The 24,716-nt window shown below is 41.1% G+C and overlaps 1 protein-coding gene across 5 annotated transcripts in view; it reads right to left on the bottom strand.

Moving 5' to 3' along the window:
• Positions 1 to 24,716, bottom strand: part of LOC138757792 (SWI/SNF-related matrix-associated actin-dependent regulator of chromatin subfamily A containing DEAD/H box 1-like) — a 155,910-nt gene that overhangs the window by 94,688 nt on the left and 36,506 nt on the right. For all 5 annotated transcript variants that reach the window (XM_069925695.1, XM_069925693.1, XM_069925696.1 and 2 more), the window contains exons 9-11: positions 17,619 to 17,821; positions 4,288 to 4,378; positions 154 to 253 (exon numbers count right to left, since the gene is read on the bottom strand). In XM_069925695.1, coding sequence (XP_069781796.1) covers positions 154 to 253; positions 4,288 to 4,378; positions 17,619 to 17,821 — 394 coding nt within the window. The remainder of the gene's footprint in view (positions 1 to 153; positions 254 to 4,287; positions 4,379 to 17,618; positions 17,822 to 24,716) is intronic.

Below are 24,716 nucleotides of genomic sequence, written 5' to 3' on the forward strand. Positions count from 1 at the left end.
CATCCAGTTCAGAGCAAGTGCCTTACTTATCTAAAAGTCAATGTTTCTGAATGTCTCTGCAGGAATGAATTTCAGAACTATTGAATAGCACTGAAAAGGCATGAATTAACATTTTGTTTGTTGATAAATTGGCATTTTGTGTTTTAATATTACCTAGGGTAGAAGCAGGTACAATGATTAGATGAGGTCCTTTATCACCTTCTTGGTAAAGATAGGCAAGGAGCGCTATGGCTTGCACGGTTTTCCCCAAGCCCTGTGGGGAATCAAGACATGATACATAATTATGACGCAAAAAAAAAAACTTTCAACCTAAAAAGTGTTGGGTTCCAAGGCCGATTTGTAGGTAAATCTCTGAAATACATCAAGATTTACAATGTGCAAAAGTATTCTCAGAGTAAAATTAATATCTGTATATATTAGAACTTGCATTTAAAACATCACAATAATAGAGAAGAATCAAAAGAAAAACACTTTGGCTTTCATCCTCCGAAAGGAGAACATTCTTTTGCGGTATTTGTTGGTCAAGCTGAGAGGTAAAAGTACAATTTTTATAAACTCACAACAGAGTGAAGTAAATCTCCATGTCCCAATTTCCCATCCATAGGGATAAATTTCAATCCAGTTTTGAAAATTAACTTCATCTTCTGAAGAAAAATGAAAGCTGAGGTGCAATACACACAAATGCTGGAGAAACGGAGGTCATGTGGCATCCATAGGAAGTTAAAAAGGAGATCAACATTTTGGACCTGAGCCCTTTGTCAAGAATCTGAAAAAACAGGTAGATACCTGAAAAAAAAGATGGGGGAAGAAAGAGGAGCGCAGGCTCACAGGTGGAAACAGGCGAGAGGATAGAAGCTGAAAAGTTATAGGGGAGAGGGCAGGGGACTAAGGGTAGCTCTCTGACAAGAAAGGAAGAGGAAGAGGAGGGGGCTGAAGGAAAGAGAGAGAGACCAGAAGCTGAGATGATTTGTCGAAGTTGCTGGATGCTATTGTGGGCTGAAGGACCTATTCATGTACTACACAGTGCCATGAATAACAGGCGTTATTGAATAAAGCATGAAAAAATAGAAATCTAAATTTCCCTCCCATTTTTTCCTCCTAGGTGCAAAATTCTTCAAAAAAAAAAAAAAGGAACACAAAGAAACAAACCAGGCCAGCCTGAAAAAATCTACGACAAACTATCCCCTACATATTACATGTGCAACCAGAGGAGCCAACATATTTGACCACTGTTACACCATCCAGAACACCCACCAAGCCATCCCGTGCCAGCACTTCAGATCACCTAATTCTACTCCTGGCGTACAAGCAGAGACTGAGGATTACACCACCAGTGGTAAAAATGCTGAAAGTATGGTCAAGGGAGGCAGAGCAGCACCTACAGGACTGATTCGAATTTGTGGACTGGACCATATTCAAGGATTCATCTTCAAACTTGAAAGAATATGCCACAGTTGCCAATGACTTCATCAGGACCTGTGTGGATGTGTGTGCCCATGCACACATACCATGAGTGCCACACCAAAATCCAGGGATGAATCGAAGGATTCACAACCTGCTGAGGGCTGGGTTGATGGCATTTAAAATCACTGATCCAGATCTCGACAGAAAGTTCAAGTATGACCTACAGAAGGGCATCTTAAGAGCAAAGAGGTAATTCCTAGTGAAGCTAGAAAAGGAATCAGATACGCAGGGCTTGCAGACCATTAAATCCAAGGTGGAGCCTAATCAGGGAGTCCACACCCTGATGAGCCAAACACCTTTTACAGTTAAGACACACTTTTCCTTTATTTGCCCTGTGCTCCAGTTTAAAATTTGTAATCAAACAATTCACGTGATTAAAGTGCACAATTCCAGTTTTATTCAAGGTTATTTGAATACATTTTGGCTTGACCATGTAAAAATTACAGCTTTTTAAAAAAAAAATTGATACTCCCCTCATTTCAGGGCACCATAATGTTTGGGACAAAGCAATGGTATGTATATTAAAGTAGTCATGTTAAGTACTTTGAATCATAACTCTTGCATGCCATGACTGCTTGAAGTCTGTGATTCATAGACATCACCAGGAACAGAGCATCTTCTCTGGTGATGCACTGTATGGCCTCTTCTGCATCCACCCTCTTCTTTCAGGGGCTTGTCCCTTCAAGTTTTTTTCTTCAGCATATGGAAGGCATGCTAAATTGGATTTAGATCAAAAAATTTCCAGTTTTTAAGCTTTGAAAAATTCCTTTATTGCTTTAGCAGTATGTTTGGGATCATTGTCTTGCTGTAGAATGAAGCGCTGTTCAATGATTTGAGGGATTTGTTTGAATTTGAGCAGATGTTTCTATGCACCTCAGAATTATTTTTTTCACTGCCATAAGCAGTTGCATCATCAATGAAAATAAAGTGTCCAAGTACCTGTGGCAGCCATACATGCCCTGGCCATAACACACCCACCACCAGGTTTCACAGATGTGGTGGTATGCTTTGGATCTTGGGCAGTTCCTTTACGTCTCCACATTTTGATCTTCCCATCAATGATTCAAGTTAATCTTGGTCTCATCTGTCCACAAGACCCATTTCCAGAATTCAGCATCCCTGTGATATCTGTCTCAGAGGAAACCATTAGAACATCCTTCAAGGGGGTGTTCCCCTGCAAAGCATCAGTCCCTGATATCATACCTGGCAGGGTACTGAAAATCTGTTCCAACTAACTAGCTGGAGTGTTCATGGACATTTGCAATCTCTCAAAGCTGCAGGTGGAGGTTCCCACCTGCTTTAAAAGGGCATCAATCATCCCGGTCGGAGCCCAAGAAGAGCAGAGTGAGCTGCCTCAGTGACTATTGCCCAGTAGCTCTCACATCTAATGAAATGGTTTTAGAGTTTGGTCATATCCAAGTCCTGGACCCACAGCAATTCGCCAACTGCCACAACCGTCCCGTAGCAGATGAAATCTCACTGGCTCTCCACTCAACCCTGGATCACCTGGACAACAGCAACATGTACACCAGGCTGCTTTTCAATGATTACAACTCAGCCTTCTACACCATCATCCCCTCAGTACTGGTCAGCAAGCTTCAAAACCTGGGCCTTCGCAAATGGAGCCTTGACTTCCTCAGAGGAAGGCTACAATCAGCGTTTTCTCCTCACTGATGATCCACAGAGATGCACCTCAAGTACGTGTGCTTTGCCCAATGCTCTAAGTCGAGATGCATGATTGTGTGGCTAGGCACAATTTAAACACCATCTACAGATTTGCCAATGACACCATGTTCATTGGCAGAATCACTGACAGCAATGAGGAAGCGTACAGGAATGAGGTAGATCAGCTAGTTGAGTGACGTCACAACAACAACTTTGCACCCAACATTAGCAAAAGTAAAAAAATGATTGTGCTCTTCACAAAGCAGAAACAATGAGAGCACAAACCAGTCTTCTGAGGGGGCCAGGGATAAAGAACTTCGAATTCCTGGGTGTCAACATCGCTGAAGATCTATCCTGGGGCCATCAAGTTGATGCAAGTAAGAAGGCTTGTATGCAGCTATATTTTGTTAGAAGATTGAGGATATTTTGTATGTCACCAAAGAGTCTTGGAAATTTCGACAGGTGTACTGTGGAGAACATTCTGTCTGGTTGCATCATTGTCTGGTATGGAGATGCACAGTAAAGGAAAAAGTTACAGAAGATTGTGAACTCGGCCAGCACCATCATGGTCATCAGTCTTCACTCCATTAAGGGCATCTATAAGAGATGGTGTCTCAATAAAACAGCCTCCATCATCAAGGACTCTCACCATCCAGGCCTTTCCCTCTTCTCACAGCTACCATCAGGAAGGAAGTACAGCAGCCTGAAGACAAACACCCAACAGTACAACAACAGCTTCTCCTCTGCCATCAGATTACTGAATTGATAAAGAACCACAGTCAATATCTCACTTTTTCTTCCTCCTCTTCTTTTGCACTATTTTATTTATGGAAATGTAATTTATAGCAATTTTTTCACCTGTGATGCACAATACGACTGCTGCAAAACAACAAATTTCATGATACATGTTCATAACGATAAATCTGATTCTGATATTGAGGAAGAGCAGAAAAGATCTGGAGAATACAAAGTTAGACAATGAATAAACAAGTGTCAACAAATATCAAAAAATACATTCCAGATTACGGGTTTCAGTGCAAAATGTTGACTACCTATTGCCTTCCATAGATGTTGTCTGATCCGCTGAGTTCCTCCAGCATTTTGTGTCCTATCAACAAAAGTACTAGGAAATACTTAAGAAAAATCTCTCATACTTACCATTTCATCTGCTAATATACCATTCACCCTGTGTTTATTCAGCAAGGCCAACCAATTTAATCCAATTAATTGATATGGTTTAAGTTCCAAACTGCAGAAAAGAATAGCCATTAGCTTATGACAATCAGAAAGTTAACCCCTGGCATAAAAATGTTAATTTCAAGCAACAATTGAAGGAAAAACTTTATTCTACGGAACTGCTAGTAAGAGCATTTTTGATTATTCATCCAAGAGATGTGAATGTTACTGTAAGGTCAAAAATCACAGCGGTCTATGAGCTTTGCTGGACTATTTCATTGGACAGCTGAAATTAATAAGGTGGAAGGGGGCGGAGGTGATCTGCAATTATACAGAAGCTAGGCCATATCTGGAGAATATCAATAAAAAAAAAAGTTAATTCACAGTGATTGAAATATTTGTCACCAGATTTATTTATTTGCTTACATTTAAATTCTATTGCTGCCAATATGAGATTTGAAATGTTTTCATATCTGGATCAACTCTGTAATTCAACCATTCTTTTGACATATCATTTGAATTTTTAGGATTTCAAAATCAGAGCACAAATCAAATTTTGATATTGATGTTCTGTGATGGTAAAGGAAATATGATCAGTGGCCAGGGTGTAGGGTGAGCAGATTTCTCCCATGGGAAGACTCTTGAACTCCCCTGTACTACCCTGACTATAAACTACTCCGGGGTAATCAAAAGATTTGACTGCATTATTGAAAAGTTATTTTTGTTCGCATATCAATCACAAATGTAAATATTTAATTATCCTTTTACACTTATTATCTTTTTTTTTGTCTTGACATATTTATACTGTTGCAGTTGGTGTATCTTGCATTCCTGCAGCAAATAAGAATTTTGGTGTATCTATACGTTGCCCTAATGCATTTAATAAATTCATGTCGTTACAAACATCAAATGATTTTACACAGGAAGTTGATAAGTTTTGATTTCAAGGGTTTAAGGAAAATAGGGAAAAAGTGGTTTGTGAATCAAGCCATGATCCCAATAAAAAGAGGAAGATGCTTGAGGAACCAAGGTATCTAGTGATAGTATTCCAGAATATTTATACATAATAATCACAAACAAAAATATAACATTAACTAGGTGCTATGTGTGCACTGTTGTCTGGAGAAATGTTGTTTGTCTAGTTGTATATGATAGTGAACTTGAACCTGAACAGGCCCACTGGCTCAACTAGTCCTGTTAAGAGTTCCCATCTGGCTACTTCAATTCTAAAAAAATTATTTAAATCAACATATGATCATTATAACAGTTAGTATCAAATCACAATGTTACAGTGTTTACAAATATATGGCTACTTTAATTCTTATTGAAAACAATTTTAAAAGTAGTTTTACAAGAGTCAGGGGAAAAAGTTTCAGCAAATCAAGTGCAATTACGCCTAGATGTCTGCAGGTCAAAAATAACAAAATTCAATGTTAATATATAAAGCAATAACTTTAGACATCAAGAATATTAAATGGTATCTTAATTGTGCTGCTCTATAATAATTCTTAAAGTTTGATAGCTGTAAGCCCCCTTGTTTGTACCATCCTGTTAATTTATCTAGCGCTATCCTCGGTTTCCTCCCTTTCCATAAGAATTTCCTTATCTTCTTTAGCTCCTTGAAGAATTTCTCTGTTAGGTGAATTGGTAATGATTGAAATAGGTATTGTATTCTTGGGAAGATATTCATTTTAATGCAATTTACCCTTCCTATCAGTGTTAGTGGTAAGTCTTTCCAATGTTCTAAGTCATCTTGTAGTTTCTTCATTAATGGCTGATAATTTAATTTGTATAGATGGCCTAGATTATTATCTCGTTGTATACCTAGGTATCAGATTGCTTGTGTTTGCCATCTAAATGGTGATTTTTTCTTAAACTTTGTGAAATGCGCATTATTCATTGGCATTGCTTCACTTTTATTTGTGTTGATCTTGTACCCCGATACTTCTCCATATTCCTTCAATTTGTTATGTAATTCTTTTATTGATATTTCTGGTTCTGTTAAGTATATTATAATGGCATCTGCAAATAGACTGATTTTATATTCCTTCTCTTTTATTTATTTTATTTTCTGTTCTTATCAGTTCTGCTAGTGGTTCTATAGCTAACGCGAACAGTGAGGGAGATAGTGGACATCCCTGCCTTGTTGATCTGCTTAATTTAAATTGGTTTGATATATATCCATTTACTGTCACTTTCGCCAATGGTCCCTTATATAATGCTTTAATCCAATTAATATATTTCTCTGGTAGGGTGAACCTCGGTAGTACTTTGAATAAATAATTCCATTCTACTCTGTCACAGGCTTTCTCTGCGTCTAAGGCAACTGCCACTGTTGGCGTCTTGTTTCCTTGTACCGCATGGATTAAATTGATGAACTTAGATATTGTCTGTTGTTCGTCTTTTCTTAATAAATCCAGTTTGATCTAGTTTTACTATTTTTGGTACACAGTCTGTTTACTAATAGTTTAGCTATTATCTTATTTAATCTGTGTTAAGTAGAGATATTGGTCTATATGATGCTGGTGTTAGTGGATCTTTCCCCATCTTTGGTATTACTGTAATTATTGCTGTTTGCATGAATCTGGCATGTTTTGTGTTTCTTCAATCTGGTTCATTACTTCCAGGAGAGGAGGAATTAATAAGTCTTTAAATAATATCATCAAGGGAAACACCAGATTGGACCAGATTAGAGCTAAATAAAATAGGGGAGAAGGTACCTGAACATATACTATATAAGTGGGATGAAAAGCTGGTGCAACATAGGAATTCACCAGTACTGCACCATCTGCTCAACATTTGAAAGAAGATTCATGTAGAAAGGAATAAAACAAATTATCAACTACCAAAATTAATATTGACGCAAAATCAACAAATCCCTTTTACGATAGATAACCTTTCCTTTAGAGAATGGGAGAGAAAAGGGATCAAAAGAATAGAAAATTGTTTTTCGGGAAATAAATTATTATCTTTTGAACAAATATGGTATAATTCATTGTACAATGTTTGCAAACCACCAACTGAAAACCTACTTGAAGGACAAATTGGGAAGCAGGCTGAGGTTATCAGAAGGAAGCAATTTTGAATATGTGATTTCAGACACAATGATAATTAAAAGATTTATAACAAACATGTACATCAAACTGCAAGAGAAAGAGAACGAAGAAACAAGCTCTAAATCCAAACAAAAATGGAAACAAGATCTAAACATAAAAATAAAGAATGAAACATGGGAAAAGCTATGCTCCGCAACTATGAGAAATACAATAAACACGAGGTTACACATGATACAATATAATTGGTTACACAGGCTATACACCACGCCCCAAAAGTTAAATAAATGGGACCCAACAGTATCAGACAGATGTTTTCGCTGTAAGAAGGAAACGGGAACAACAGTACATGCAATTTGGGCATGTGAGAAAGTGGAAAAGTTTTGGGAAGATCTAAACCAGGTATTAAATAAAATCACAAAAAGCAACATACCAAAAAAATCCAGAGATCTTTCTTCTAAGTAATATAAGAAGTAAAGAACTTGGACTCGATTTGGATGGAGCACAAAAAAGATTTATTATGATAGCCTTAGCTGTAGCAAAAAAATGTATTATGTCAACCTGGAAATTAGAAGATAGCCTGAGAATACAGCAATGGTACATAGAAATGAATAAATGCATTCCATTGGAAAAAATAACAATTTAAGAAATAACATCACAGTATTCGAACAAATTTGGAAACTGTACATGGAACACAACAGAGAAGTCCTACCGCGGACCTCCACCGCCTAAAATGACAGGAGAAGACGACAAAATGAACTGACCCAGTATGTTAAAGTAGAAGACACAAATTTCTTGTTTATTTTCATTGTGTAATGACATTGTTTAATGGGTTTAATGTATCATAGGTTGAACGTTGAGTGGGTGGAGAGGGGGGGGTGAAGGAGGGAGGGAAGGGAGGGGGGAAAGGGGAGAAAATGACACTGTGTATATTCAAGAGGTAAATTTTTGTGTGTATTTTGGTCAGTACGGTTCATAGTGTGAAAAATAAAAAAAAATATTAAATGGTAACACTGAACTTATTTACTGTCTGCATTGTTAAGCATGCATTTTAACATGCTATTTATTAGCATTTAAAATTATCGGACAATTAGTTCAAGGGATTGGGGGAGGGAAAATTGTCTCAAAGCAAGATTTTCCGCAATATGAAGGATACAGATGTAAGAAGGGACTTCTGAGAAGAAAACAAGAACAAAGAAAATAAGGAGATTTACTGAAAATGAATTGTAAAGCAGAACATCAATAAGGGGATGCAGTAGAAGATTTAGTTAAAAGTAGGAATAAAATTGATTTTAAAAAATCAAGAGTACTGAATCTATTTTGCTAAAATCTAGCAACGAAATGACACGCAGATAAGAGGGATTACTGTTCAAAACACCATTATAATCCTGTTTATAAGTGTTGAATGTAGATAGCTCAAATGTCAAAAAATCCAACACAAGGTAATTCATAAAATTCTGCACACAAAAATTGCATCCTCCAGAGGGCAATCTTGCATCACAGCTGAATCGAACAAGAAAGTTTTTTTTAAGATGAGTTTCATCTAGAAGATCTTTAAACTTTGATGTCAGATTTAAGAGCAGACCATTTTATTAGTCTATTTGTTTACTCTTAATTTTAAGGAGGATCGTAGTGCTGCATGGAACATCATAAAATTGGTTCCAAGAATTTGATTCAACAATAGACAGAAAAATAAAACCGAGATAATGTTTAAGCACATCGTTTTAGTGAAACCAGAAACAAACTATTACTGGCTACAACATGACCTGGTAGATTCTGTCTCAACGTTTTTGTTAATTGCTTGACATTCATTAATGCTGTAAAACCCCTGGTATCCAAGCACCTATGGGTATTGGTAGATGCCAGATAAGTGAATTTTCTGGTTGCTTGAAATTGCGAGTTGTGTACTTGGTGAACTAATGGCGAGATGTGCCAATTTTGAACATAAATTTTTCACTTATTTATTTTCTTTTCTGCAACTTTTTTTTGCTGGTGGTTTGAATTCTGGATAACAGGCTTTATTGAAATTTGTTTTCAGTCCATTCATTTTTTAAACCTGCTCTCTCAAATTGTAATAATCTTTTGAGGAGGTGGCTTGATTTAATCTTAACTAGATCCAAATGTTCCATTTTAATTTAATTGCAATAAAAGTAAAAACACAATGCAAGAGAAACTCAGCAAGTCGAACAGTGTACTTTATATAGAAAAGATACAGGACCAACATTTCGGGCCTAAGTCCTTCATTACAGTATAAACAAAATGTAGGCAGAGCCTAACCAAAATAAAATCTAATTGCAACCTTGGTTGGTCTATTTCTATTAGTTCTTTGCACAATTTCCTTTAAGCTTTAATTTTTTAATTATATAAATAATTAGAATCTGGTTTTCATTCACAAATTTATGAATGACACAAATTATTTCAATAATTCATGGTTTATCTTTCTCAAGCAGAATGTTGTTCATTAAATAGGTTCATTATAATCTTTATATCTACAAGTGTCAACATACTTTAAAAGGCATTATTTTCCTCTATATTCCCAATTCATACATTTTTCTATTTTTTAAATATTGGGATAGCATTACCAATACCAGTAGAAGAAATAAGTTGATGATCTAAGAGAGCAGCTGGAGTTGTCAGGCATGAAATTGTGGCCATCATGTCGTGGCTAAAAGACCACTGGGAACAAAATATTTATGGATACAGAGAATATCAGAAGGTCAGGAAAGTTGAAAGAAGGGGTGTGTGGTTCTGCCAGTTAAAAAATGGAATTAAATCTTTGGAGAGAAGATGCATTGGATCACAAGAAATAGAATCTCTGTAGATAGAATTAAGAAATTGCAAGGGTAAAAAGACCCTGATTGGAGTTCCATGCAGGCCTTCAAACAGTATTCAGGATGTGGTATGCTATTTACAGGAAATAGAGAAAGCATGCAAAAAGGCCAACGTGACATTAACCATGGAGATTTCAATGTGCAGGTTGGGAAAAGCAGGTTAGGACTAAATTCCAAGAGAAGCTACTTTATTGAATCCCTTCAGAATGACTTCTTAGAGCAGCTTGTGGCTGAGCCAACAGTGAAATGGCAATTCTGGCTTGGGTATTGTGTAATGAACCAGATTTGATAAGGGTGTTGAAAATAAGGGAGCTTTTAGGAGGCAGTGATCATGTGATAGAATTCACCCTGCAGTTTGAGAGGGGGAGAAAAAAATCAAATGTGTCAGTGTGCCAGTGGAATAAGGGGACTACAGAGGTATAAGACACGAGAAGGCAGGACAGCTGAGCAGCAACAGAGTTTCTGTGAGAAACAAGAAAGATGCAGGACAGGTAAAAGTAAAAGCAAAGTAATTTTGCATCACTCTTCACTGTGGAAGACATGAGATGTCAGATAACAAATGAACCTGAGATTCTTTTTCCTGCCAGTGAGGCAGAATTACCATTTATTGGTTCGGCAAAAAAAAAACTGTACTTTACCAATATACCTGACTTTCAAGGGTGTCGGGGAGAGAGGTGAGCGTACTCATGAACACCAGAGAGAAGGTGCTTGGGAAGCTGAATGGTCGAAGGGTAGACAAGTCTCCCAGACCAGTTGGAACAGATCCTTGGGTTCTGAAGGAAGTAGCTACAGGTACACAATCCTTTAACTGGAACCCTTGGGGGACGGTGTTTTCCTAATTTTGGATTTTTCTGCATTTCGGAAAGCCAGATATAAGCCCACCCGAATTGTGCTGCCGTATCCACCCCCTTCCAGTCACCGTGCTGTCTCCCCCACCCCCCCCGGCTGCCCAACTCGTGCTGCCAGTCTCCCGGCCACCTGACTCACGCTGCTGATCTTCCCCACCCTCCCACCCCCCCTCGCCTGCCTGACTCGCGCTCCCGCCTCTCTCCCCATTTGCCATATTTTGGAGCTTTCGTGATTTTAGATGTCTGGATAAAGGATCGAGTACCTGGATAAAGATTCTGGAGGCAGTTGTAATGATCTTCCAAAAATCAAAAGATTCTGGCATGGTTCAAGAGGACTGGAATATTGCAAAGGTCACTTCGCTATTTAAAAAGAGAGGGAGACAGCAGAAAGTAAATGTATACCTGTGAGCCTAGCATTGGGGTTGAGAAGTTGTTGGGAGTCCATTGTCAAAGATGATGTTACTGAATAGCTGGAGGTGCATGACAAGATAGGCCAATGTCAGCATGGCTTCCATCAAGGAAAATCTTGCCTGACAAACCTCCTGCAATTTTTTTTGAGGAAACCACAAGCAGGTTTGACCAGCCATTCTCAACAGGGGCCCAATGGTAACCTTTGGGGATCACAGCACATTTAAGTAAAAGCCCTTGTTTTCTTTTCACCTCACATATCATAACTTTTTTTTTAAAAAGATATGGTAAGACTGAAGTACGAAAGAAACCAAAACTTGACTGCTTCACAGGGAAGGGGGCCCATATATGCTGACCAGCCCCAAGGTGTCATAGCCAAAGAAATTTTGAGAATAGCTTGGCTAGGCAACAAAAATGCAGAGGATGACATATATCTGGACTTTCAAAGGGCCTTTGACAAGGTGCCACACACGAGTCTGGTTAACAAGATGAGAGCCAATGAAATTGTAGGAAAGACACTAGCATGGCTGACCAGCAGGAAACAGAGTGGGAAATAGAGAGATTCTATTCTGGTTTTCTCCCTGTTACCAGTGGTGTTTCACAGTGGTCAGTGACGGGGCTACTTTTTGAGCTGTATGTTAATGATGTGGATTGCAGAATAAAGTTTGCAGACGATAAAAGCACAATGCTGGAGAAACATCATGTCAGACAGTGTCCGTTATATAGCAAAAATAAAGATACATAACCAACATTTCAGGCTTGAGTCCCTCATATGGAAATATATTGGCAGGCATTCCAACAAAATGGTAATTTGGTGGGGGGAGGGGAAGGAGGAGGGAGGCATGGGGGCAAGAACATAGATAAAGAAGGGAGGGAGAGCACAGCAGCAAAGGCAGGGGACGAGGGATAGTTAGGTGAATAGAGGGAATGGGTGGAGAGCTGAGGGAAAGAAGACAGAGGAAGGGAAGAGTGCCCGGATATAAAATCAGGTGTTGTTCCTCCAATTTATGGGTGGTCTTGTTGGGATAGACCATGGTCAGACATGGAAGTATGGGAGTGGGACACAGAACTGAAATGGTTGGCCAATGGGACGTCCCTGTCACTGGTGCGGACAGAGCAAAGGTGTTCAGCAAAGCGATGCCCCAGTCTGCGCCCAGTCTCTCCGATATAGAGAAGGCCTCAAAGGGATCACTAGATGCAGTTAATCAGTCCTACGGATACACAAGTGAAGTAAAAAACACACAAAGCTGGAGAAACTCTGCAGACCAAGCACTGTTCTTTATATAGCAACAGTAAATATAAATGTTGGCCAACATCTAGGCATAACAGTAAGCCAGGGGTGGGGGGGGGGGGGGAGGAGGGTGGGTGTGGTCGTAAAGACAGGAGGGGAGAAGGGAGGGGAAGGGGAGAAGGGAGGGGAAGGGGAGAAGGGAGGGGAAGGGGAGAAGGGAGGGGAAGGGGAGAAGGGAGGGGAAGGGGAGAAGGGAGGGGAAGGGGAGAAGGGAGGGGAAGGGGAGAAGGGAGGGGAAGGGGAGAAGGGAGGGGAAGGGGAGAAGGGAGGGGAAGGGGAGAAGGGAGGGGAAGGGGAGAAGGGAGGGGAAGGGGAGAAGGGAGGGGAAGGGGAGAAGGGAGGGGAAGGGGAGAAGGGAGGGGAAGGGGAGAAGGGAGGGGAAGGGGAGAAGGGAGGGGAAGGGGAGAAGGGAGGGGAAGGGGAGAAGGGAGGGGAAGGGGAGAAGGGAGGGGAAGGGGAGAAGGGAGGGGAAGGGGAGAAGGGAGGGGAAGGGGAGAAGGGAGGGGAAGGGGAGAAGGGAGGGGAAGGGGAGAAGGGAGGGGAAGGGGAGAAGGGAGGGGAAGGGGAGAAGGGAGGGGAAGGGGAGAAGGGAGGGGAAGGGGAGAAGGGAGGGGAAGGGGAGAAGGGAGGGGAAGGGGAGAAGGGAGGGGAAGGGGAGAAGGGAGGGGAAGGGGAGAAGGGAGGGGAAGGGGAGAAGGGAGGGGAAGGGGAGAAGGGAGGGGAAGGGGAGAAGGGAGGGGAAGGGGAGAAGGGAGGGGAAGGGGAGAAGGGAGGGGAAGGGGAGAAGGGAGGGGAAGGGGAGAAGGGAGGGGAAGGGGAGAAGGGAGGGGAAGGGGAGAAGGGAGGGGAAGGGGAGAAGGGAGGGGAAGGGGAGAAGGGAGGGGAAGGGGAGAAGGGAGGGGAAGGGGAGAAGGGAGGGGAAGGGGAGAAGGGAGGGGAAGGGGAGAAGGGAGGGGAAGGGGAGAAGGGAGGGGAAGGGGAGAAGGGAGGGGAAGGGGAGAAGGGAGGGGAAGGGGGAGAAGGGAGGGGAAGGGGAGAAGGGAGGGGAAGGGGAGAAGGGAGGGGAAGGGGAGAAGGGGAGGGGAAGGGGAGAAGGGAGGGGAAGGGGAGAAGGGAGGGGAAGGGGAGAAGGGAGGGGAAGGGGAGAAGGGAGGGGAAGGGGAGAAGGGAGGGGAAGGGGAGAAGGGAGGGGAAGGGGAGAAGGGAGGGGAAGGGGGAGAAGGGAGGGGAAGGGGAGAAGGGAGGGGAAGGGGAGAAGGGAGGGGAAGGGGAGAAGGGAGGGGAAGGGGAGAAGGGAGGGGAAGGGGAGAAGGGAGGGGAAGGGGAGAAGGGAGGGGAAGGGGAGAAGGGAGGGGAAGGGGAGAAGGGAGGGGAAGGGGAGAAGGGAGGGGAAGGGGAGAAGGGAGGGGAAGGGGAGAAGGGAGGGGAAGGGGAGAAGGAGGGGAAGGGGAGAAGGGAGGGGAAGGGGAGGGAGGGGAAGGGAGAAGGGAGGGGAGGGGAGAAGGGAGGGGAAGGGGGAGAAGGGAGGGGAAGGGGAGAAGGGAGGGGAAGGGGAGAAGGGAGGGGAAGGGGAGAAGGGAGGGGAAGGGGAGAAGGGAGAGGAAGGGGAGAAGGGAGAGGAAGGGGAGAAGGGGAGCAATTTTTACAGAAGTGTTTCTTCACTTGAAAGGCCTGTCTGAGGTCCCCGGACTGTTGGGAGGAAGGTGGTGTGGGTGCAAGTATGGAATCTCCTGCGTCCACAGGGGAAGGAGCCAGGGAGGGGGGATTGGTAGGGAGGGATGAGTACATGAGGCCCCATACACCCTTTCAAGTGAAGCAACACTTCAGCCAGATGGCATTAACATCGACTTCTCCAATTTCTGCTAACCTGCTCACCTTTCCCTCTTTCTTCCCATCTTCTTTTCATCAGCTCTCCACCCCCTTCCTTCGCTATTCACCTAGCCATCCCTCCTCTCCAGCTTGCTACTGTGCCCTCCCTCCCTTCTCCACCTATTACCTCCTTCCTTTGGACCCCGCTCCTCCACCCACATCTTTTTGTTTGGACACCTGCTGACATTTTTCCATACATTGATGAAGGGCTCAAGCCCAAATCGCCAGTTATAATATCTTTATATTTGCTGTACAAAGGACACCATTTGACATGCTGAGTTTCTCCAACATTGTGTTTTGACTTCAACCACGGTGTCTCCAGACTCTTGTGTTTTTTGGTGGTGATGTGGCAAATGAAACGCTGCAGAGATTTAGAAGAGGAGAATGGGCAAAGAAGTGGCAAATGAAAAACAAAGTTAGAAAGTGAACGGTCATGCACTTTCGCGGAAAGAATAAAAGGGCAAACTATTATTTGGATGGGGAGAAAATTCAAAATCATTGTGAAGGATTTCCTAAAGGTTAACCTCAAAAGACAAAGGAGAAGAAACCCAACACCAAACCTCAATCAACCAATTTTCCCTTGCAACCGCTGCAACCGTGTCTGCCTGTCTCGCATCGGACTTGTCAGCCACAAACGAGCCTGCAGCTGACATGGACATTACCCCTCCATAAATCTTCGTCCGTGAAGCCAAGCCAAAGAAGAAAGAAGGCAAATACAAAGTTGGCATTCATATCTGGAGGCTCTGGTGAGGCATCACGAGGCTCTGGTGAGGCATCACGAGGCTCTGGTGAGGCATCACGAGGCTCTGGTGAGGCATCACGAGGCTCTGGTGAGGCATCACGAGGCTCTGGTGAGGCATCACGAGGCTCTGGTGAGGCATCACGAGGCTCTGGTGAGGCATCACGAGGCTCTGGTGAGGCATCACGAGGCTCTGGTGAGGCATCACGAGGCTCTGGTGAGGCATCACGAGGCTCTGGTGAGGCATCACGAGGCTCTGGTGAGGCATCACGAGGCTCTGGTGAGGCATCACGAGGCTCTGGTGAGGCATCACGAGGCTCTGGTGAGGCATCACGAGGCTCTGGTGAGGCATCACGAGGCTCTGGTGAGGCATCACGAGGCTCTGGTGAGGCATCACGAGGCTCTGGTGAGGCATCACGAGGCTCTGGTGAGGCATCACGAGGCTCTGGTGAGGCATCACGAGGCTCTGGTGAGGCATCACGAGGCTCTGGTGAGGCATCACGAGGCTCTGGTGAGGCATCACGAGGCTCTGGTGAGGCATCACGAGGCTCTGGTGAGGCATCACGAGGCTCTGGTGAGGCATCACGAGGCTCTGGTGAGGCATCACGAGGCTCTGGTGAGGCATCACGAGGCTCTGGTGAGGCATCACGAGGCTCTGGTGAGGCATCACGAGGCTCTGGTGAGGCATCACGAGGCTCTGGTGAGGCATCACGAGGCTCTGGTGAGGCATCACGAGGCTCTGGTGAGGCATCACGAGGCTCTGGTGAGGCATCACGAGGCTCTGGTGAGGCATCACGAGGCTCTGGTGAGGCATCACGAGGCTCTGGTGAGGCATCACGAGGCTCTGGTGAGGCATCACGAGGCTCTGGTGAGGCATCACGAGGCTCTGGTGAGGCATCACGAGGCTCTGGTGAGGCATCATTGGGTGTACAGGGCAGTTTGAGTAGAGATGTGCTAGCATTGAAGAAGATTCAGAGAAGATTCACAAGAATAATTCCTGGATTAGCATTCGAGGAACATTTAACGGTCTTGGACTGTAATCCTTAGCGTTCAGAAGAATGAGGAGTGGACCTCATAAAAGCATGTCAAATGTTGAAAGGTCTGGACAGACTAGATGTGGCAAAGTTGTTTCCCATGATAGGAGAGTTAAGGGCAAGAGAGCACAACTTCAGGATCAAAGAGCACCCATTTAAAAGAAATGAGGAGGAATTTCCTTAGCCAGAGAATGGTAAAACATATGGAATTTGAGACCACAGGTGTCTGTGGAGGATAGGTTGTTGGGTATATTTAAGGCAGAGATTGATAGGTATCTGAATAGTAAGGTTATAGAGAGAATGCAGGGGAATGGGACTGAGTGGGAGAATGGATCAGCTAATAATGGAAGGGCAGAACAGGGTAAATGGGCCAAAAAGCTCACTGATCCGATATCTTTGCCCTTTCTCCTCATCTAAATCTCTCTACAGCCTTTCGTTTGCCACATCACCACCTATAAAACATTAAAGTCTGTAGACACTGCTTGACCTGGTGATTTTCTCCAACATTGCGTTTTGATTCAACCACGATATCATGGGTAGCACCAATTATAAATGAATGACTTCCAGCAAGATCTTTTGGAATTGGTAAGGTGCTCTCGATAAAGTCCAATATTTGCTCTAAAATTTTTTAACCCTAAATCTATAAAAGGAAGCTACTGCATCTAATACCATAACAACATAACAATAATGAAGCAAGAGTGAAAAGACAAAAAGAGAGTGGATATTGGTAATGGATGGATTAATAATTATACAAATTGAAGGAAATACATTTGTCTTAAATATGTAATGCAGATTGGAAGGAGATACAAATATGACAGATGGCACAGAAGCTGAAGTCCTCCATCTTTTGGTTCAAGAATAGTTTACTTGCTAACAGCAATCAGGTTCTTGAACTTCCCTGTAAAACCCTTACCACGTTACTCCAAGACCATCAAAGATCTGTTTTATTCATGCAGGAAATTTCTGCACTACCAGTCAACTGTGAATATGTTTATTTTCCTTTTATATTTATTATTTTTTTCCCTCTTCAGGTCATCTTTTCATTAATTATACCATACTTAAATTACTGCGAGTGTTTTCTGCATCTATCGAGCTGCAGCAAGACTTTCATTGCATCTGCACAATGTATTTAAACATATGACAATAATCTCTTTATTTGTTTTTTTTTTTAAAGAGGTAATAGGTTGTTTTAATAAAATATTGCAGCCATAGTAAATTGCTTTTCAAGCACCTCATTTACCTCTTGTTAAGGATTCTTGGTTGTTCAATGGTTCTGTGACTTCCCTCAATTTCTGTTACTTCTGTTACTTGCTTTTCTAACCGCTGGGAAATTTCTGCACATCTATTCATAAGTAAAAGAACCACTTCCCGCTCCTTGATTACTGTGTTACAGTTCCATATCAGGTCTTCAGACAAGCCATGTAGCTTGTCAAATTTATTAAACTGGAAGAGAAAAAAAAAAGTTGTTATCCATGATAATGGCTACTACTACTAAGAATTCAAAACTATCAAGAAGATACAGTATCTTGTTATCTGGAATTTAAGCAACCAGCAAAAAAAGCACTTAAAATGAATTGGTAAAAAAAATGTAAGTTTAAAATCGGAACCCCTTAGCAGTTAGCTCGGCAATCACACAACGTGCAATCTCAAGCAATCGGCAAATACACTTATCCAGCATCTACCAATCCCCATAGGTGCCAGATTCCAAGGGTTTCACTGTGCATCTTTTCTTTCATTGATGTTTATATTCAGCAGGAAAGAAACTTACCTTTAATTTTGTTGTGACTATCAGAATCAAGAACATGGCTATTACAAAAACTTCTTGATATCAATGCAGCAAAGATGTTGCATCCCAAACATTTTGGTCCACCTCTATCAATCACTCACACGTGGCTCAGTGATAATACGGAGCCATTTCGATATGGCTTCATATTGGAATGCTGATATAGTGCTAGACCACTTGAAGACATTAAACCAAAACCTGACCCTGTACTAAATGAATCCTAAAAGGTTGTGACAAACATTTTAAGACAAGATTGTATAGATGTAAAGGCTGGCTGCAGCGAGAAGGAAGAACATTTGGTACAAAGCTTGTGAAATGGGCATTGTTTCCTGTCTCTCTTAGTATTTGGAATCACTTCCTCAAAATGGCAGTGGGCAAACAACTGACCAGACATATCATATAATAGTCCAAGAGCAAGTTGAAGAAATGCAGAGAAAGACTGTGATAATAGAGTACAGCTCACGTAGTGGATGAATGGAAATACTGAACTGTAATGCTTAAGGGGCATCCTCCTATAATGCTTTCTAACTAACCCAAATCTGACTTGAATAGATTCTGGTTTCATGGGAACAAAAGCTTCTTTCTGAACTGTAGCATTATTTCAATAGTGTTGTTAATTCCACGTGCAGCCACTATGTGAACGTGTACATACGTGCATACATAACACAAGCAGAAAGCGAACAGCTGCAAAAAGATTAACCTATTTAAAAGGTACAGAAGTACAAATAAATAGTACCAAAATGGCCTCTGATAAAGTTGCATTCAAAATTTCCCTTTTTGCAATTTGAGATTATTTAATTTACAATATCTACTTAGTCCAGTTGACTAATTTTCCTTCTTAATTAAAAATTTATAGAGACAATCTTATAAAAATTCAACCATGCATATAAAACAAACTCTTAAGATATATCATTCCAAGAAATAAATAGATGAGTGCTAAGTTATTAAAAAATGAAAATGTTTTTGCAGCTAGAGAATCTTTGTGGTCTAACCATTGAGCAGAATCAAATCTATTTCATATATAATATAGAAGCAGATTCTGGATAAGGGATACCAGCCTCTAGAGATCACAATGAAAATGTGTATGGATACTCCTATAATATAGCACACACTAAGTTTGAAGAACCTCCCACCCATCAAAAGGGGATGAATTTAGTGCAAAAATACATACGAATGACTGTTTTCAATTTCCTCAGACCTAACCTGGACACACTTCTTGCTTGTCAGGAAGACGCATCAGCTATTGCACTTCTAAGGCAGGGAAGAATACTGGACACCATCCTGTCAACTTTCTAGAGCATTCTGGCTGACTGTGATAGGTTTGTTGTAGTGCATTGGATTGGAGGTAATCCACAGGACCATAAGAGTGGCAGAGAGTACTGGAGTCTCTCTCCTCTCCTCCTTCCCCCTCACCCCACCCCTAAATCGATTTGATCTACTGGGATTTTTGTCTGTTTAGAGGACTTGCAAAATTGTCACGTATCCCCAGCACACAGTATCTTTTAGTTACTCACGTTGGGAAAGAGCAAAAGCCACCAGGTAAAAATCTATTATTTATTTATTAAGTGTGGTTTTTTTTAAAAAGTGTGCGTGCATGTACACACACGCATGTCTTTTATGTCTGTATGTTTGCATGATTTTGAACTGAGGACCGAAGAACGCTGTTTTGTTGGGTTATACTTATACATTGGCCTGAATTCATAGATCACCATTTTATTGCGGTTCTTATTGGGGGGGGGCGGGGGGGGGGGGTGGAAATGAAGCAACTAGATACATACATTATCAAAATTTACCTTTAGGCAAAGAACAGCAGTTAGCTCAGAGAACTTGTACCAACAACAGGTTAATTGATTTCCTCTTCTAGAAGGTTCTACAATTCTGCTAATTTGTGAAAAGTCAGATTTTCCAAGATTATAGGAAACCACTACAATTTTCAATGTACCTATTTTTATCAGGACAGAAATGAGTAACTGTCATGCCAAATGACAGTTACTGTCTTGTACATGCTAATTACAAAGAAGACATTCAAAGTTTCCTTTTATCGTCGTGTCGTTGTCGTGGTTCTCCCCCGAGGATGATGTCCTTCATTCCATTGATCCAAAGAGCGAAGACACCTGTGCGTGTATTTGCTTAACATGTACTTGATGTCGCCCTCCAAGAAGCACACAATACTTCACAAATTGACCAACTAATTCCAATGGGATGGAAACTACAATGACTGGAGCTGATTAATTTGTTGTAGCCTTTGTTTGCCTTCACAGCCATCGAGTTCAGAGTAACTGCGTCCGCCTGTTGCACCGTTGAGGACTTGGTTGGATTGTTCTTTGTCAGGGACCTCACCCTCACTGAATAGGTGACCCAACCAGGAGCATAGTTTCAGACGGCATCAATGCCAGGAGCACACAAGCTTCTCCACCAGGACAAGGTAACAGTCGTCACACAATAATACATTAAAAATGTAATATACATGATATGCATCAACTTTTGCCTGCCATAAGGCAAAGAGTCACCATGAACATAGCCTGCTACCCTTTAGCAATCAGAGGGAGAGAAGCAAAAGAGTCTCTTCAGGCACCTCCAGCACTCCTGCAGTCTATGCAGCTGTACAGACTCCAGTTCTCTCCATCGGTAACCTGAGCTCCAAATACAATTAGGAAGCTTTTAGCTTCGGAGGCCTCTTTGGGAGCTCTTCCTGCCCTCAGTACCTTCTCAAATCCCAGTTCTGATACCTGGTTCCCAAGAGCCAGTCTCTGACACCCCGCAGTCTGGTCTGAGTCCTTCGACCATAAGTTGCCAACAGCAGCCAGTCTTGGTCCTTCAGCTGCTGAACTGGATTTAAAATACTCAATAGATGTGATTAAACTTAGCTTTCACAATGCGCACAAGTGCACATGCATCTTTTAAAGTTGGATTGGCGTTTGCTTTTTGATATTATTATTTAATAGGAATTTTTGATCTTGTTTGATACCAACAAGAGGTACAACAAAATGAAATTTTTCGTGGCAATCAGCTGAAACTAGACCAAAGTTTTATAAAGATTCTAATTTTCTCCAATAATCCTACAAATACTAAGCTTGAACATTCTAAAAGCAGTTCAAAAAGATGACCAGCAAAACATGACCGAATGGATTATCTTGTCTGTTGAAGCATCAGCTGAGTTGTTTCACATCAACATTTACTGCTACATTTCAACCTGATATTTTTAACATAATAAACCAGGCCAAGGTGATTAATAAAAAGTTGACACTGAAGCATCTCAAAAAATAGATCTCTAGTTTGAATTTGCATGTTAAACACATGCAGGATAAGACCATTGAATCATGGGTCCAATAAGCATTTCCATGCACTGCAATTTTTAATTTAAAGCATTTGTACTGTGCTTTATGGCATGTAGGAAGTATCCAAGTTACAGAGCTGATAAGGGAAAGGATGTTATGCTTCCAATTATGCAGAAAATTGAACATCTACAGAAAGGTTAGTTGGCACACAAGTTGAGTGATGAAATGTTTTGAGAGGTTGGTTATGAACCAGTTCAACTTCCATCTCAGGATGGATCTGAAACCACTTTAACCTGTCTATCATCATAAGAGGTTATATATTGCTTGAAATCCACTCTAGACCAACCAGGGCTGTATGGCCCCTCTTGGACTCAGAGCTAGATCCGTCACAGGTTGAGATTTCCCACCCATTAAATAGATCTATACGGGGTGTTATCTCAAGAAGGCAACCAACATCAAAAAAAGGATCTCCTTCAATCTGGTCACCTCCCCTTGTTACAGTAACCATTGACCAAAGGACTGTCTGAACCATTGCAAAGTCATACTTTTGCAAGAGGATTTTTTTTTGACGAACAGCAAAGTAATAGGCCCTTCTAGCCCATCAACCCGTGATGCCCACATATACCAATTAACCTGCAACCAATTTTTGGAGGGTGGGAGGAAACCAAAGCACCCAAAGGAAATCCACACAAACACAGGGAGAGCATAGAAACTCCTGAGAGACAGCTCTTGAATTTGAACCTGGGCCACTGGCTCTGTAATAGCATTATGCTGATCACCACACTAACCGTGTCACTTATTTATTGTCTCCTTTAAATTCAATTATGTACATTATTGTAGTTTAAAAATAAACTAAGTACCTATTCTGTACAATATACACAACAATATCTTCTAGGAAATAAGTACAAGCAACTGACAATTGATGAACCTGTCACCTATCATGGAGTGAAATCTTTGAGAAAATACAAATAAAAAAAAAAGGATTTTTCTTAAATTGTCATTAGAAAAAAATTTGAAAGAATGGAATTAAATCCTTCATACCACAAGAAGAAATGGATAAAGCTACCATTTTGAACACATTTGATATGGATTCCATTACTTAAGGTCATGAATGAATTTGTAAAGTATTGAAAAATATTAAGCATTGTATCTGATGGAATATTGTTCAATTCCCTAGATGAATGTTATGCCAACTGCTTTCAAGTAGGGCAAAGTAGCCCAATTGATTGCCACCCTACCAACCAAACAACATATTTATTCCTTCTTACACAACACACAGCAATGCAGTATATACCATCCACAAAATATACTACACAATCATCCAAATCCAGCTCCAGGGGCTTTCAGGTTCCTCCTCTTAGTTGCACGCCATCTTGATATGGAAATGGATGGCAAGTCTTTCACTGTCCTGAAACTCCCGTCACCAACTGCACAATGGTAATCCCTTCATCAGAAATGATGCAGCAATTCAAGGCAGCAGTGCTCCGTTACCTTCTCAAAAACATAAATAAATGCTGGTGTTCTTAAAAACTCCCAACTAAATTTAAAATAATAAATTTATAGATATCCAATGCTAATTTGGAGCTATAGCAGTTCCCCCCACCCCCCCTCCCCCCACCACACACTTCTTCCCTTATCTGCCCGTCCATCTCTTTCCACCTTAATTTGTCCAGCATCCTATCAGCTACAGGGGTCCTCTTAGCACTCTCCCCTTTTTTTTAAAAAAAAATGTTTGCTATGTCCCTTTCCTACTTTAGTTTTGACCCAAAATATTGACTGAGCATTTCTCTCCATGGATACTACTTGACCTACTGAGTGCCTCCACTGTCTTTTTGAATCAAACATCTGCAGTTCTTGTGTTTCTCAATTGAGCCTTGTTTGTTGTGAAATAAAAGTGCATTTAAAAAACCCTGGTATCTGGAACCTATGGGGATTGGCAGATGCTGAATAATTAATATGCCGGTTGCTTGAGATTGTGTGTAGTGTGGATTGTCAAACTAACTGCTGGGGGTGCCAATTTTAAGCATTTGTACTTTTTTCCAATTTATTTTCCACAATTTTTGTTGCCAGTTGCTTGAGGCAATAGGTTGCTGGAATTCTGGATAACAGAGATTTTATTGTATTTTATTTTCCTTAGCAAGTTCCTCAGGAAAGGAAAACGGCCATAATTTTCTTCCTTCTGGCTTTTACAGAGGTCATCAATGTGGCTGAATTTCAACTGACATCTGAAAAAGTCAGACATTACAGGAGCCATTTAAGGCCAGACAATAAACACTGTCGATTAATAATATTAAAATGCAAGAATACAATGCAGATCAATTCAAAACTCCTGTATTAACACTACAAATTTCCACATCCTCACATTTAAAAATACTGTGTTCTGCTGCAGCAAGAATTTCAGTGCACATGGACATTGTACAAAATATATGACAATAAATTCATTATCATTTAAAATGACATACACCTTCATAATATAAAGGTTTTTTTAAATAAAAGATTGAAATTAGCTGACAAAATCTTAGATCTCTGTTCAGACTTTCATCCTAATTTCATACCAGTTTAAAAAAACACTTCCTGTGATAAGATGTCAAAATAAGGTCAAAGTAGTGCAATGCCAAATGTGTTAGCTTCCTTAGTATTTCAAATGAATTCACATTGACTGTTAAACAGAAAAGTGAAAACAAATTATATTAACTATTCAATAAGTAGTCAACACCACATGATTGCTACAAATTTCTTTTATGTAATTATCCATTTCATAAAAAGTCACCAGTGTGCATCATTTTTGCTGTGACTCACAAATAACCTGAATAGATTTTTCAGTGGAATCTGGAATATTGCTCTCTATGATGCCAACGGTAACAACCATATGAGTGAGGAATGGTGCAACAGCCTTACAGGGCGAGGCCACTGACAGAGCATTTTGAAATAGAGGAGAACTGGTAGATCTTTAAATACAATTTGCAATTTTGGAACTACCACAGAAAAATCTTAGAATGAAACAAGTCTGAAAAGGAGCTGTTTACTAAGCATACGGTTTCTACTTTACACAGAGCTAAAGGCACATTTTCAATTGTAAAGTCTAAAAAGCGCAGAGATCAGTGAAGCACAATTTCTGGTCTTCTTTTAACAAAAGTTGTCACTCGAAAAAAAACCTAAAAGGAAAACTACTCAGTTCCATCCAATAAGTATCCTTGATTAGTTATTTGCCAAAAAAAATGTATTCTCTCAAATGAATTCTAAAGAATCTGCTTCAAATTAAAGGTCAAATTGTAAT

This window comes from Narcine bancroftii, chromosome 3, assembly GCF_036971445.1.
Source record: "Narcine bancroftii isolate sNarBan1 chromosome 3, sNarBan1.hap1, whole genome shotgun sequence".
In the NCBI taxonomy this organism is placed as follows: domain Eukaryota; kingdom Metazoa; phylum Chordata; class Chondrichthyes; order Torpediniformes; family Narcinidae; genus Narcine; species Narcine bancroftii.